Below are 16,745 nucleotides of genomic sequence, written 5' to 3' on the forward strand. Positions count from 1 at the left end.
TTTTCCAGGGGTACAAAGACATGGTGAAGATAGAGGAGAGGACAAAGCACACAGTCATTGACCTGGTCCGAACTCCAAAAATGAGGAGGAGCTCATTGATCATGTTTTACCTGTGGTGCGTGTCCTGCCATTCTTTTCACAGTTCACTAATTGCTTGTGAAGTTGACAGCGATTAAGCCTCAAATACAATCTGTCATCGAGAGAGAAACAGACATACAGTAGATCTTTGTCAGGACACATGCCTCTTGGGGGCAAACAAGAAATGTAACACATCATCAACTGTTTCATTTGGGCTTCTGCCAACCATTCACACATCAGTCGAACACACTCTAATCTTCATCTCGTCTTTTCATTGTGGGTTGATCACTTGATGTGGTATGCCAATGGAGTTTGCAGAACTATTCACCGACCTAGCTTCTCAAGGCCGCCTTAGGTCACTGTGCTTGTTGAGTAAGCCATTCGAATTGCAGTGTGTCACTGAGGTGACATTGGAGGATGAGTATTCGAATGTGAATACTTTACGTAGCTTACCAGGCCATGAGAAATGAGAGAAAAAATTGCCAATGGACGTAACTTTTTCACTATTTTTTATTTATTTTTTATTTTATTTTACCTTTATTTAACCAGGTAGGCAAGTTGAGAACAAGTTCTCATTTACAATTGCGACCTGGCCAAGATAAAGCAAAGCAGTTCGACAGATACAACGACACAGAGTTACACATGGAGTAAAACAAACATACAGTCAATAATACAGTATAAACAAGTCTATATACAATGTGAGCAAATGAGGTGAGAAGGGAGGTAAAGGCAAAAAAGGCCATGGTGGCAAAGTAAATACAATATAGCAAGTAAAACACTGGAATGGTAGTTTTGCAATGGAAGAATGTGCAAAGTAGAAATAAAAATAATGGGGTGCAAAGGAGCAAAATAAATTAATTAATTAAATACAGTTGGGAAAGAGGTAGTTGTTTGGGCTAAATTATAGGTGGGCTATGTACAGGTGCAGTAATCTGTGAGCTGCTCTGACAGCTGGTGCTTAAAGCTAGTGAGGGAGATATTGTGAAATGTTGTGTTGTATTCCCTATCCAGTCCAAGTTAGAGGAGGCCTTCTTTGTCATTTTACTGGTAGAAAAGTCCCTTGATTATGCCAGGGTTGTATTACCCTGTCTGTGGCTAGAGAGACATTGCTGCTTCCTCAACACTTTCTTCTCATTTCCTATTCAATGCACCATTAACCTCTCATCTCTCGCCCTGTGTCCTGTAGCTCCCTACTCTGCATGGTAGACTTGTGGCAAACCAGAGGAATAAGGAAGTCCTTGTTTCACTGCTGTGACAGTAGTGTTTTATTAACCCCTTCTTTGCCTCATCAGTGTTTCCCCTACCATTCCACCTCTGCCTGTCCAGGTTTGTCAACGTGCTGGTCTACTATGGCCTGTCCCTCAACATCTCTGACTTTGGGATGAGCATCTACCTGACCCAGCTGATCTTTGGCCTGGTGGAGATGCCTGCTCGCACCATCACTCTCTTCACCCTCAACCACTCCAGGAGGGTATCCCAGATAGCCTTCCTCGCTGTGGGAGGCCTAGCCTGCCTGCTCACTGTCTTCATTCCCGATGGTACGGAGCTTTCCAGAGGAAACTCTGCTGCCTTTAATGTGCCTTTTGAAGTATTGTTTATAAGCATCCTGAGGTACATGATCAGTTATAGTATCCCCCTAGCACTGAAAATACTCCAGTTGATTGAATGATGACGTTGAATGATGCCGTAGTTGTGTTGTTTTATAGCCCTGTTTATTAGGGTTTAGCTAGTGTCAATGGAAAGTCTTTGTGGCTTGGCACTTGGCTTCTGGTTGAAACTGAAAAGGGTATTCAAGGTATTCATCCACAATATGTATTTGTAGATACCGAGCGTAACCTCCAGGATGTAGAGTAGGAGTTGTTGAAGAACTCCCACCTGCGGCCCTCAGGGAAGTCATGCCAGTCTCACACTCGAGGACACTTCCTTAGGATGTAGACTTGAGCTGCAGGTGCTATGCATATACTATACACAACACAGCTCTTTACCCCTTTAACGTCTAACCCCATCACTTCTCTCTCTCTCTCTCTTTCTCTCTCTCTCTCTCTCTCTCTCTCTCTCTCTCTCTCTCTCTCTCTCTCTCTCTCTCTCTCTCAGATCTCTCCATTATTAGAACAATCCTGGCCATGGTGGGAAAGTTTGGGATCACCGCCTCCCTGTCCATAGTCTACGTCTATTCAGCAGAGGTTTTCCCTACTGTCATAAGGTGAGCGTCTGGTCCATAGGGCTCCGGTCAAAAGTAGTGTTCTGCTGACAAATATGGACTGCTGTTGTCTGGGCGTGTTTCCAGCAGAGTCAAACAGGTGTAGATCATGAGGTCACAAAATGAGTCTAACCATCTTTGGAGTTGTTTAAATAATCCTCTCCGCTACTCAGTCAATATCTCTGTGACCTTTCTTTTGTCGTGGAGAGGGGGCTGAGGTATTTCTTGAGCAAGATAACTGGCATCAGTGTGTAACATAACTTGTTTCCCCCATTGCAATAGCCAACTTGGGCTCAGTAGATTTATGCTGCTCAAGGGGGTTTTGACTGTATTAACAATCCTCTTTCATTGTATTCTGTTTTCGATATGCAAAGATATACATTTGCCTTGACGTAAACAATCACAGTAAGTACTGTAATTGCTTTGGGATGTTGGCGAGACTAATCTTGAGCCACAGTCTTTATTACAGCACTTTAAATATAACGTTGTGACGTTAGTTTGGCTGAACAAGTCTCCAATGTGATCCTCAGGCAGAGTGGGATCGGTATGGGCTCCATGTGTGCCCGGGCAGGGGGAGTCCTGGCCCCAATCATCTACCTGTTGAGGGGTGTCAGTAAGAAGGCTCCAATGGTTCTGTTTGGCCTGTGTACTCTGCTAGGGGCAGCCCTCACCCTGCTGTTGCCTGAGACAGTCCACCAGCCCCTGGCTGACAACATACAGGATGTGGAGGGATCCAGCATCAGGTCTTTACCCTCTTTTGTCCACTGAAGGGGAAGAGAGAGCGAATATTGTATTACATAGTATTTAACACTTTAAATTCCTTAGTATTTATCTGTCAATATTATACTCTGGAGATACAGCCTTGAAACCAGGGATGAACATCTAAGCCTGGGTTAGTAGCCATTTCAACCTTTATTATTGTACTATACCTATTATTATAAACTGGGTGGTTCGAGCCCTGAATGCTGATTGGCTGACAGCTGTGGTATGTCAGACCGTATACCACGGGTATGACAAATGTTTTTTTTTACTATTTACGTTGGTAACCAGTTTATAATAGCGATAAGGCACCTCAGCGTTTGTGGTATATGGCCAATATACCACAGTGCCTGGGCTGTGTCCAGGCACAGGTTGTGCCGGGATTAAGAACAGCCCTTAGCCGTGGTATATTGCCCATATACCACACCCCCTTGTGCCTTATTGCTTTATTACTGTGCTGAACTGGTGTTATCTTCATGTGATGTTAATAGTAATCCACAGATATCCCCTTGTCTCTTCTAGTGAGGACTCAGAGGAAGGGAACATGAAACCAGACCTCTATGAGGAATGTCCAACAAGGAACCCAGACATCATAAACGGAAGAACTTAGAGTGGGACAAGCCACCAGTCCGCACCGGATGACTTCTACGCGGAAAGACCATTAGCCCAAGGAACTCGACTGTGCATTGTAAGCTATCTGCTAAGAGCGCTTGAACATAGTTGTAGCTCGTAAAGCTATTTCCTATTTCGTACATAAGACAATGATGTCACTTAACTGACATGTTTATACAGTTTTGCTTTATATTGCAAAAATGTTATTTTGTTGTGAAAAGATGTACAGTATATAGATTTTTTATGGTGACTATCAGTTCATATATTGGTTGATAATGAAGTACAGTAGAAACAGTTCATTTATGCACCAAATATAATTTCTTAGCTTCTGTATTCAATGAGTGTACAAAACATTAGGAACACCTGCTCTTTCCATGACAGACTGACCAGGTGAATCCAGGTGAAAGCCGTATTGATGTCACCTGTTAAAACCACTTCAATCGGTGTAGATTAAGTGGAGGAGACAGGTCAAAGAAGGACTATGAAGCTTTGAGACAATTGAGACATGGATTGTGTATGTGTGTCATTCAGAGGTGAATAGGCGAGACAAAATATTTCAGTGCCTTTGAACTGGGTATGGTAGTAGGTGCCATCCAGCCAATTTGACACAACTGTGGGAAGCATTGGACTCAACATGGGCCAGCATCCCTATGGAACGCTTTTGACACCTTGGAGAGTCATGGCCCTGACGAATTAAGGATGTTCTTAGGGGAAAAGGGGGAGCAAGTCAATATTAGGATTAGGATATTATAATGTTTTGAACACTCAGTGTATACTATCATGGACACACCTTTGTGTGGTTCGAATAGCCTTGTGCTCTTTTTATCCAAATATTTTTGCTGGTGCTTCCTGAACCGGAACTCACTCCCCCGTCTTCCCTGTCTGTTATCTAGTAGGTCTAGTAGGTCTTCCTGAGTGCCTGTCCTATCAGTTTACACACCCCTACAGCACCGCTCATACCTAACAGGTTCACCTTGAGATGTGAACTCAGTTCCAGCCAGCAAATGCTTCATCATGCATTGTGATTTCCTATAAAGACCCAAGTGTCCACACTGTGAAAGAGCAGAGAGAACCAATTATGCAAAATATCACACATATGCAAGTTGAATAGGGAACCATTTTTTCTATTTGATAATAAACTCCGTGAATTTTGTATTTGACACTCCTAACTCTCACTTTTAGACGTGAATGTGTTTGAAGTGGTTGATCCATGATCATGATGAGTCTTTCTATGCAGTAAGTTGGACTCGTTCTCCAGCACAGCAAGGCTGCTCTCCGGAGTGTTTGTCAGATTACCATGTTGAAATACTAACCATCTGCGTGCGACCTTCTACCGGCCATGGAACCTCGAGGTCCCAGCGTCAACTCCAAGATGACCCAGTCACAGGTCTCTATAGGGTCAGCAGATATGCTGTGGCGAGCCCTAATACAAGACAAGGAAGCCATTGTACAAGAGAGGGATGGATGGACTGAATGATGAACCGTCATGACATTGCCCTCTCTTCAAACACGAAGTTTACATTTCACATTTCCATTACGTTATTAATACTTCTGCTGAAGGCTTTCATTCTGAACGGTTACACTAAGTGTATGACGTAAAGCAGTGGAACGGCAGCACTAACAGCAGAGAAACGGATCCTAGTTTGTGATCTTCAACATTGGGTGGAGCAGGATAGAAAAACTAATTTTAGGACTGTGGTTTGGGTTGGAACTTATCATTTGTTATTACAGTGAATGATTTGACAGGTCTGAATTGTTCCGTTGTCATTGTAAGGCTTAAGAGAGAAAAGCCACAAATTCTTGTTTTGGATGAAATACAGTGTTTGCCTTGCAGTCATGTAGGCTAACCCACTGTAATATATATTAAGTAACAGGAGTCGGGGCTCGTTGTGTTACTGATCACTGCCACTCTTTGGAGAAAAGTGGTACTTGCTTCTATTCTGACATCAGGTGCTGTATACAGTATAAGTACTGTAAGGAAGCACAAGCATTATGATCACAGATATTCTGTTACAATATGTGCATTACCTTTGTACTGTTCTGTGCAATCAGCACTTTTATACATACATAATACATACATACGTATGCGTTTCAGATGTACAGAACCAAAGTACGACTGGAAAATTGTATCCACGCTGTGAGGGGGGAAAAAGAGGAATTCAACGTAATTTATATAAGATAGTTCTGTTTACACAATGTCCGCAATGCTGCGTGTCATTTCAAAAAGGCTTATAGCCAATGGTGAGGGGCAGCTAAGGGGTTGACTAGATGCCAGTGCTAATAGACCACCTCATTGTGGGGAACAACTGCAGGTTCTGCGCTCTCTGACTGACTGAGTAGCTGGCACAGGCATGTAGCATGGCTGTCAATGATTCACTGCTCATGGGGCATTAGAAAACAACTGGCATTTCAATTATTGCCATTTCAATTATAACAGAGGATTCTGAGAGGCAACAGCTGCAAGTACCCACTTGACCATCCCCCCCACGACACTGACATGCAGGGAGCTGTTCTACCCTTCTTTGTCTGTGAGAGCTTTGACTGAATATTTCATGGTTTTAGTGGCATTGTCGGTGGCAATGCATGTATGTAAAGTAGGCCTACTGTCATTGTAAAACGTGATGTGAAAAGATCCATTGTTCGAAATGACAGAGAAGCTAGTCTGAAACAAGGGTCAAACTGTAGGCTAACCTCTCCATAGATTATCATGCCCACACTGGCATTTGCTCTGGTATTATGCTGAGTGTCACGACTTCCGCCGGAGTTGGTCCCTCTCCTTGTTCGTTCGGCGGTCGAAGTCACCAACTTTCTAGCCATTGCTGATCCTCTTTTCATTTTCCTTTGGTCTTGTCTTGTATCACACCTGGTTCCAATCTCATCAATAACATGTTGTGTATTTAACCCTCTGTTCCCCCTCATGTCCTTGTCGTGATTGTTTGTTTGTAAGCTATGTGTAAGTTATGTTCTGGTGTGCCACGGGTTTTCTACCCACTTGTATTATTTTGTATATTTTGGTTTTCTGAATTTTTGAGCATTTATTAAACTGCTCCGTTTATACAAAGTTCGATCTCCTGCGCCTGACTCCCCTGCCACCAGCACGCACCCCCTTACACTTAGAATGTTTACGCTAGGCCTATGCAATTACTTTCCAGACCCCTGTTTCTAGAATAAAGACATGAGATTGAAAACAGAAGTTTCATAAGTGTGACTACATTTCCATATCTGATCTCACTGGTATTCGAATAATCCAGATCTAATTTCCTGAATTCTATCAAGGTATAATTTTAAGCAGAAAGGTATATATACTTATGTGATGAACGGGAATTTCTCTGGTTCATACTGTTGCCGTCATGACGCAAGTGGCACTATGCTGCCCATTCCTCCCACGTTTCTAGTTTCACCAGCTGTTTCCAGAAACTGATACGTTTTTATTTGCTTGTCATATTGGCCTTTTCTGCAAGCAACAAACTATTTAGCTAGCTTCTAGCCTAGTGTTTGATATGCACTGTGATTTCCTCGTAATTAACCGTGTTGAGTGTCCTGATGAGAAGGCAAACTTGTCAATCTATGCCAGGCAAATTCAGGCATCATCACTCATTTGGATGTATCCAAATTATGTATCCAAATGTCAATAGAATACTGCTTAAACAAACTAGTTGGCTAGCTAGCAAGCAAGGGATAAAAAGGTTGCCATCGAGCATGGCAACGGAACATATAGAACAAACAACTGGGTCGTGTCCATAAACATAGAACCAATTGAACGAACGACTGGGTCGCATCTCTAGCAATCAAAAGATGAGAAAGTGTGAATTTGCTTATAAAAATGAAAATATCAACCAAATTATTATTTTCTACCGGTAAATTTGTGCTTAAGTATTTTTGTCTTTGGCAACTGTGGTATAAGCAGGATAAACACCTCTGTTCTGTACATTACCTTTGAAAAAGAAACCTTGCAAAGGGAGGACGCAGAGTGTGTCGTCCATTATTTCCAAGGTAATGTTTATCCCTTAAATATACCATGGCTTTCAGCCAATCTGTATACAGGACCCAAACTACCTGGTTTATAATAAGGGATAACTGGGGGGAAGTTTGAGTGATGAAAACTGGTAATTGTTGTCTTTAAGCAGCAGAGGGCGCCCCAACGCAATGGTTATCGGAGCGCGTTGTCAGCGCGAGGAATAATTGACTGAATTCCAATAACCTTTGATTGAATCACACTGATGATGATGGTGGTGAGGAGGAGGACATTGCATTATCCTACACTTTTTCCTTGTATTGAGCAGTTATTTTGTATCTTCTCAACTCGAAAAGTATCTAACATTTGGTATTCGTGTAGGCCTATAGGCATGTTAATTGGCCACGCACTGTCCTAATTGAACTGATGCCAGTTTTCCATTACAAAATCCAATTTTTTTCATAGCCTAAATGTGAAGTAGGCGTACGTCATCCCTCCATCTATTGATTGACATTCATTATGGGCAACCACGCCTTGTCCTAGTCTAGACCCCAAATTAATCTGATGTCATGGAAATACTTCTAATGCAATAGTATCTCGACTTCAACGCTCTCCACATAGGCCTAGCATGTTGACTTTATCTAACCTGGGGGCGTTCAGTAGGTCACAACATTTTTGGAATGTTCAGATATCAACATGTTAAAGCAAACACGCCTTTCTGACATGTAGAACAAGGAATCACGGAGGTTCTATTTATGGCATTTCTATCTGCAACGTTCGAGCACGTTTGGAAACTGAACGTGGCCCTGTTTACAATCCCCTGTTCCTCACTAAAATAATCCTCCCATTCTATTGGCTGGCGGTGTTGTCAATCACTCCTCTGGTCCCGTTAGTTTAATTGTGGCCCTGCAAAGACAACGCCATCACACTCATCAGCTACAGCAAGGGAGTGGGGTAGCACGAAGATAGCGCTGGATTTCTGCAAGCTATTTGGCCATTATTTTCACAAAAGCTATAAGCGTCTGTCTCACCTACAACTACAATGGAATACATTCGTCCGGTTAATTAAACGACTTCGAATCGGTAAGGAACCATTTATCCTTTACTATCCTGTTTAAGGTTGAATCGCTCCCTATAGCTAACAGTACGAAATGAATTACTTTGATTGTATCAATTGGAACAGCAAATGGGGTCAATTTAGTGTGTTCTTGTGGTTAACGCATTTAGTCTCTTGTCTGTAGGCTGATGTTACAGATCAGATGTTTCCGAAATATATTTATAGGCTTTCGTTGCCCTAATAAGAACGTGCAAATTGCATTGGCCAGTCGCAAGTATCCTGCCCTCGATCCTCGAACGCGTTATGTGTATTCATTAGAAATAAAAATCTATGTGCTGTGTCTGCAAAAACAGTCAACCTTCCGTGCCTTGTCGCATTGAGCCGCTTGGTGAATTTGTTTACCATACAGCACTAGTAGCCTAGTAATAACCATCTCTATCAGCGTTCTACCCAATTCATTCATAAAAGATGGCATCGCGATGAAGGATACAATGAAGCAAATGTTGATTTCTTGATTGGTTTCTATTGGTTGACGAGTCTTTATATGGTGAAGCGCTATAGTCAACCAGTGAACAAGCTTGCCATTACTTGGTTGTGAAGATCGTCGTACTGTATGTTGCCAACTTGTATTCCTTCACATCCTTTACAATGTGTTCATCAGAGCATTTTGTTGATGACCCACTTTTTTCCATTACAAACATTTAGAAATATTACAAGACTTGGATATGACTCTTTCAGAATAACAATGCTATTCATGCATATTTCAAATCATCTTAATTACATGAAGTGGGTTGGATAGTAACCTCCCCATTGAATACTCCTGAGAATATGCAGTCTTTGAGAATAAACCAACCCGTTGTTGTGAAATTGGTTGGCACTTTCCTTTGTTAGTTGGGGTCGGTTGTGCTGGTTGACCTCCACATTCTTCTATCAATACAATACAAGGCATCCTTCCTAAAATCAAGTCATGAATGCACTTACGCTAATTCCTCTGTGCAGTACAGGTCCCAGACATAGTAACGGGTTGTGTATTACATAGCTGTGGCCTAGTTTACATAGGCCAATACATTTTCATTGTTTTGCATTATGCTTACCTTACCAAATGGGAGTACTGTTGTATTGTTAGTTTCTTATTCTTTAACTACTTGTCAACAAAGGTCAGATGCCATACCAAGCTATACTTGGTCCATTTCCTTCATACCCTGTAGGAAGGTTTTGTCAAAGACAGGTTAGATACACTACATTACCAAAAATATGTGGACACTTTGGAATGAGATGTTCAACAAGAAAATCATGGGCGTTAATATGGAGTTGCCAGCCGCTTTGCTGCTATAACAGCCTCCACTCATCTGGGAAGGCTTTCCACTAGATGTTGGAACATTGCTGCAGGGACTTGCTTCCATTCAGCCACAAGAGCATTAGTGAGGTTAGGGCATTGATTTTGGGTGATTAAGCCTGGCTCGCAGTCGGCGTTCCAGTTCATCCCGAAAGTGTTCGATGGGGTTGAGGTCAGGGCCTTGTGTTGGCCAGTCAAATTCGTCCACACCGATGTCAATAAACCATCTCTGTATGGACCTCACTTTGTGCACGGGGGTATTGTAATGCTGAAACAGGAAAGGGCCTTCCGCAAACTGTTGCCACGAAGTTGGAAGCACAGAATCGTCTAGAATGTCTTTGTATGCTGTAGCGTTAAGATTTCCCTTCACTGGAACTAAGGGGCCTAGCCGAACCATGAAAAACAGCCCCAGACCATTATTCCTCCTCTACCAAACCTTACAGTTGTTTTTTCCGGTACGGTAGTTGATGTCGGGACGATTGTATCTGGTCTCTCCATCATCTTAGTTGATGGCGAGACAAGTTGCTTAATTCTTCACTAACCCTTGGGCTACACATCACATATGCTGCTCCTCAGTATTGATGTGAATAACTCTCTCAAATGTGTTATTGTTTTCTTTTACTAAAGCTAAGAATGTTAAGACGACTCGCCTAGGCTTGTACTATTCTCCCAACTTCCAGAGTTCCTGTATCTGTTGGTTTTTGACCAATGACTTGGGTTGGCACGGCAACTCGCTGACTAAACTTTACTGCATGTCTTTTACAGAAAAGTTGTTCGTATTACAATTGCAGAACATAGGCCTATATTGCCGGCTTGATTTCAGGTGCCAGGCATGGATGCATAGTATAATTGTTTGGTGTGAAAAGCTGTCTGCAAGGTGCTCCTGCGTTTTTTTTGTTGTTTTTTTTGTTTGCAGGATCCACAATGGTAACCTTGGAAACGACAGAAATCCCTGCTCATGTTGAAATATCATCTTACATAGAAGCCACACACACACACCGACTCAACGTGGTCACAAGGTTACGTTCCATGGGCGGCGGCCCTCTTTTGCACATGTGGGTACGCAGACTCAGGAGCAACTGAGGCCCCTCGTGATGAGTTCAGATTGTCTTGCGGCCCCCACCCCCATCAAATTTGCCCCTCCCCGATGTACACGGATGAGGTTTGTTTTGTCTCATTTCAGCACAAGATAGAGCAAATATTCCCTCCTCTCTCTTCAATATTCCTTAATGTTTTGAAAAAAAGGTTTGGACTTTTCCATAATGCATTTTAGCCACTATTGTCCTTGTAGAAGTTTCAGCTTGGAAAGGGCAAGTGCATGCTGCTCTTGTCATAATGAACTTCCCTACAGAGGCGAGCTCTTTTGGGTAATTTAACCTGATAGTAATGAGGTATGCAGAGCATTTTCCTCTGTGTAATTCACCACTTGGCACCTGGAGTCCACTCCCAGTCAGTCTGCATACAGTGCAGTTTGTAAGTCAGAGATACAGAACTGTACACTTTCTCCCATTCACTCCCATTCTTCTGCTGGAGAGAGAGAGCTGCCAAACCACCATGTTGCTGCTCACTGTTGATCCTGTGACAGCATGGCATGCTGCTACTCTCTGCTGTCGCACCACAGAGAGACAAAACTGCTCTGACCTGCTCATACAGTAAATCACGCTACACAGTCACTTCTTTGGACTGGGTTTTTGTGCTTTTCAGGTGCTTTCATCTGAACTGGGATGCTTTGGTTCATATCTTGCCCAACATCGCCACATTTGTTAGCTAAATCAATCCAGGTCTTTGTATTGTCATTTTGGCTGGATTTATGCTAGTTGGATGTGCATAACACAACCCAACCACTTTGTACTCTATTTTGACAATCTGGTTGGGGCCACTGTAGTCACAGTCTTCTGTGTGACATTTCCTGTCCCCTCGCCCTCTCCTCAAATAGCAGAGGCCATTTTGAAAGGGCCATGACCAGGGGCCTGTGTTGTGTTCAGTGCTGATGTAATCGCATAGCTGCTGTTCTGCTCTAAGCCCACGTTCGGTCCGATGTGGGGCTCACGCGTGGGTCGTCCCCCTAACCTCAGAGCTCAGTAGCCGCTCTGTGCTCAGCATCAGCCCAGTGCTCCGAAGGTCACACACAACAACAATGATGCCATTTGTGTGACAAATCTAGTGTGGGGAGATGAAATCTGTCTCTGTGTTTTACAGGTTTTTTTATTCCGATTGTGTGGTTTACACTGACGTACTGATGGGCTAAAATTAACAGATTTTTACAGATGAGTAAATGTTTAACCATGGATGAATCCAGAGTATGACAGCTTCACTAGGGGGTGTATGTTGACATCACAGGCGGCTGGTGGCGCCTTAATTGGGGAGGACAGGCTCATAGTAATCACTGGAACGAATCAATGGAATGGTATCGAACACATCAAACATTAGGAATGTGACCAAAATAGGTTTTTAACACCTGAGGAACATTGCCAAGTCACAGCCGTTTCTCTCTCAGGCTGATACAGTGACTCATCCATGCTTTTATTACAAGCAGGCTTGACTACTGTAATGCTCTCCTGTCTGGTCTACCCAAGAAAGCCATTGGTCAACTGCAAAACCTACAGAATGCTGCAGCGTGGGTACTGACCAAGACCAGACGGAGAGCACACATTACAGCGGTTTTAAGGTCTCTGTACTAGAGGTCGACCGATTAATCGGAATGGCCGATTAATTAGGGCCGATTTCAAGTTTTCATAACACTCGGAAATCGGTAATCTTGGATGTCGATTTTGACAAAAAAAAATTATTGAAATATTTTATTTATTTATTATTATTTTACACCTTTATTTCATCTGTATTTAACTAGGGAAGTCAGTTAAGATCACATTCTAATTTTCAATGACGGCCTAGGAACGGTGGGTTAACTGCCTTGTTCAGGGGCAGAATGACAGATTTTTACCTTGTCAACTCAGGGATTCAATCTTGCAACCTTACGGTTAACTAGTCCAACGCTCTAACCACCTGCCTCACGAGGAGCCCGCCTGTTAAACGAATGCAGTGAGAAGCCAAGGTAAGTTGCTAGCTAGCATTAAACTTAATCAATCATAATCACTAGTTATAACTACACATGGTTGATGATATTACTAGTTTATCTAGCGTGTCCTGCGTTGCATATAATCGATGCAGTGCGCATTCGCGAAAAAGGACTGTCGTTGCTCCAACGTGTACCTAACCATAAACACCCATGCCTTTCTTAAAATCAATACACAGAAGTATATATTTTTAAACCTGCATATTTAGCTAAAAGAAATCCAGGTTAGCAGGCAATATTAACCAGGTGAAATTGTGTTACTTCTCTTGCTTTCATTGCACGCAGAGTCAGGGTATAAGCAACAGTTTGGGCCGCCTGGCTCATTGCGAACTAATTTGCCATTATGACATAACATTAAAGGTTGTGCAATGTAACAGCAATATTTAGACTTAGGGATGCCACCCGTTAGATAAAATACGGAACGGTTCCGTATTTCACTGAAAGAATAAACGTCTTGTTTTCGAGATGATAGTTTCCGGATTCGACCATATTAATGGCCTAAGGCTCGCATTTCTGTGTGTTATTATGTTATAATTAAGTCTATGATTTGATAGAGCAGTCTGACTGGCTTTTTTTGTCCTCCAATAATCGGTATCGGCGTTGGAAAATCATAATCGGTCAACCTCTACTCTGTACTGGCTGCCTGTGAGTTTTATAATTAATTTTAAGATTCTTCTATTGGTTTTTACAGTGGCAAGAAAAAGTACAGTATGTGAACCCTTTGGAATTACCTGGATTTCTGCATGAACTGGTCATAAAATTTGATCTGATCGTCATCTACGTCACAACAGTAGACAAACACAGTCTGCTTAAACTAATAACACACAAACAATTCTACGTTTTCATGTCTTTATTGAACACACCGGGTAAACATTCACAGTGTAGTTACAGATCATACCTGCACAGCGGTCAGGAGGGATTTTGGACCGTTCATCTTTACAAAACTGTTTCAGTTCAGCAATATTCTTAGGATGTCTGGTGTGAGCCGCTCTCGAGGTCATGCCACAGCATTTTAAATCGGATTGAGGTCAGGACTCTGACTGGGCCACTCCAGAAGATGTATTTTCTTCTGTTGAAGCCATTGTGTTGTTGATTTACTTCTGTGTTTTGGGTCGTTGTCCTATTGCATCACTTAACTTCTGTTGAGCTTCAATTCGCAGACAGATAGCCTTACATTCTCCTGCAAAATGTCTTGATAAACTTGAGAATTCATTTTTCCGTCGATGACAGCAAGCTGTGCAGGCCCTGGGGCAAACCATGATGCTCCCTCCACCATACTTTACAGTGGGATGAAGTTTTGATGTTGGTGTGCTGGGCCTTTTTTTCTCCACACATAGTGTTGTGTGTTCCTTCAAAACAGCTCAACTTTGGTTTCATCTGTCCACAGAATATTTTGCCAGAAGCGCTGTGGAACATCCAAGTGCTCTTTTGGGAACTTCAGACGTGCAGCAATGTTTTTTTTTTTGACAGCAGTGGCTTCTTCCGTGGTGTCCTCCCACGAACACCATTCTTGTTTAGTGTTTTACATATCGTAAACTAGTCAACAGAGATGTTAGCATGTTCCAGAGATTTCTGTAAGTCTTTAGCTGACACTCTAGGATTATTCTTAACCTCATTGAGCATTCTGCACTGTGCTCTTGCAGTCATCTTTGCAGGACAGCCACTCCTAGGGAGAGTAGCAACAGTGCTGAACTTTCTCCATATATAGACAATTTGTCTTACTGTGGACTGATGAACATCAAGGCTTTTAGAGATACTTTTGTAACCCTTTTCAGCTTTATGCAAGTCAACAATTCTTCATCTTAGGTCTTCTGAGATCTCTTTTGTTCGAGACATGGTTCACATCAGGCAATGCCTCTTGTGAATAGCAAACTCACATTTTGTGAGTGTTTTTTTTTTATATAGGGCAGGGCAGCTATAACCAGCATCTTCAATCTCGTCTCATATATTGGACTCCAGGTTAGCTGACTCCTGACTCCAATTAGCTTTTGGAAAAGTCATTAGCCCCGAGGTTCACATACTTAAGCACACTATGTTTGTCTATTGTTGTGACTAAGATGAAGATCAGATCAAATTGTATGACTAATTTATGCAGAAATCCAGGTAATTTCAAAGGGTTCACATACTTTTTCTTGCCACTGTAAGTCAATCCACATTTGTGCACTCCAATACATGTCAGACATGTTTTTAAGTTATGCACCCAGTAGGTCCCTCAGGTCCTCTGGCACTGGCCTTTTAACTACCCCAAAGCCTAGGACCAAGAGGCATGGAGAGGCAGCCATTAGTTACTATGCCCCAAGCCTCTGGAATAGCCGTCCAGAAAACCCGAAACTGTGGACATATTTAAAAGAGATCTTAAAACACATATTTTTAGCTTTGCTTTTCTTTAGTTTTTTTTATCTTGTTCGTTATGTAGTAAATATTTCAGCTTTTATTTGAGTTTTTTATGAGTTTTTTCCTGTAAAGCACCATTCCGTTGCATTCCACTTCTGAAATGTGCTGTATAAATAACGCTTGATTTGATACCATTCCATTTACTCCGTTCAAGACTTCATTATGAGCCGTCCTCCCCTCAGCAGCCTCCTGTGGTTGACATGGGAAGCTAGGAGATCATATGATTTCCTCCACGTGAATCCCCAGAAGCATCTTTGTGTCATTTCTGCTTTTGCATTTTTACTTTAGTGATATGAAAGGCCGGTGTGTTCACTTCTTCACAGCTCGTAGACTCCTCCGCAAAATGAAACATGGTGGAAAGAATATGACTGAAACCCAAGCATGTGCCGCTGGGTCATTGTTGCACTAACATCATCGGATAAAATGATGTGCATGCAACTGATATGCTTGCATGAAAGCCTGTCAAAACAGGGTTGGCTCAGGCCTCATGGAGATGGCCATCTTGGGAATATTCCTTCAAAGCGGAATTCAATTAGCTGGACTGTTTGTCTAACAAGTCCCCAGAGCCAGATCATATCACACACAGACACTGTCCCTTATCAACACCCACACCACCTCTACCTGTGTGGGGGGAGGTCCATTATGAATTCTTGTCACCAGACATTTGACCTGCAGCATTTTAATTTACCAGACATTTTGAGAAATTTACCGGACCCATATGCATTGGGTACATAACCTGATTAGGGCGTCCTCCCACGGTGCTCAGAATGACAGAAATCACATTCAGATTACGGTAATTAGTCTTAACACAACATACAAGTGAAGGATGCAACGACGTGTGTCCTTCCTGTGCACTTTGAAGATGTTATAATAACTATCCGCGTTGACTTTTCTCCGTCAACAAGATGAGTAATGAACAGTAGCCTATGTATAGGCGGCACGTGAGTTTCATGTTTGGGGAAGCAAAACAAAAAAAATAAATGCACCTTTTACAATAAAGCATTCCATGCATCACCGCATTTGCAGACTTATGGGATGAGTAGATTGGATAGTCATAACTTAGGCTAATAATATAACTCAATCACTGTTCGCAAAAAAAGACTGTTCAATCCATGGCTGAATACACATAACGTAGAGGCTTGGGTTATAGGCAATATCAGATACTTGTATTCTTTCTTTGCATGGGGAAAAACACATTTTATATGACTGGAGACGTTTTAGCAGAATATGTTTTAATACTACAAATGACAGGATAGCCTACTCTGCTGACACTGACAAACA

The 16,745-nt window shown here is 42.3% G+C and overlaps 2 protein-coding genes across 8 annotated transcripts in view; both read left to right on the forward strand.

Moving 5' to 3' along the window:
• The window catches only part of si:dkey-119m7.4 (uncharacterized protein LOC560629 homolog), a 36,872-nt gene extending 30,162 nt beyond the window's left edge, over positions 1-6,710 (forward strand). For 3 of the 4 annotated variants that reach the window (XM_036975683.1, XM_036975684.1, XM_021600278.2), the window contains 5 exons: positions 9-115; positions 1,405-1,616; positions 2,173-2,281; positions 2,809-3,021; positions 3,560-6,710. In XM_036975683.1, coding sequence (XP_036831578.1) covers positions 9-115; positions 1,405-1,616; positions 2,173-2,281; positions 2,809-3,021; positions 3,560-3,647 — 729 coding nt within the window. In that variant the 3' untranslated portion in view covers positions 3,648-6,710. The remainder of the gene's footprint in view (positions 1-8; positions 116-1,404; positions 1,617-2,172; positions 2,282-2,808; positions 3,022-3,559) is intronic. The other variant, XR_005051466.1, reaches the window with a different exon arrangement.
• Positions 6,711-8,507: 1,797 nt separating this feature from the next.
• The window catches only part of LOC110522145 (tyrosine-protein kinase Fyn), a 67,217-nt gene continuing 58,979 nt past the window's right edge, over positions 8,508-16,745 (forward strand). For 2 of the 4 annotated variants that reach the window (XM_036975686.1, XM_036975689.1), the window contains exon 1: positions 8,508-8,687. The gene's annotated coding sequence lies outside the window, so the exon portion shown is untranslated. The remainder of the gene's footprint in view (positions 8,688-16,745) is intronic. The other 2 variants (XM_036975688.1, XM_036975687.1) reach the window with 2 other exon arrangements.

The sequence above is a fragment of the Oncorhynchus mykiss genome, chromosome 4, assembly GCF_013265735.2.
Source record: "Oncorhynchus mykiss isolate Arlee chromosome 4, USDA_OmykA_1.1, whole genome shotgun sequence".
In the NCBI taxonomy this organism is placed as follows: domain Eukaryota; kingdom Metazoa; phylum Chordata; class Actinopteri; order Salmoniformes; family Salmonidae; genus Oncorhynchus; species Oncorhynchus mykiss.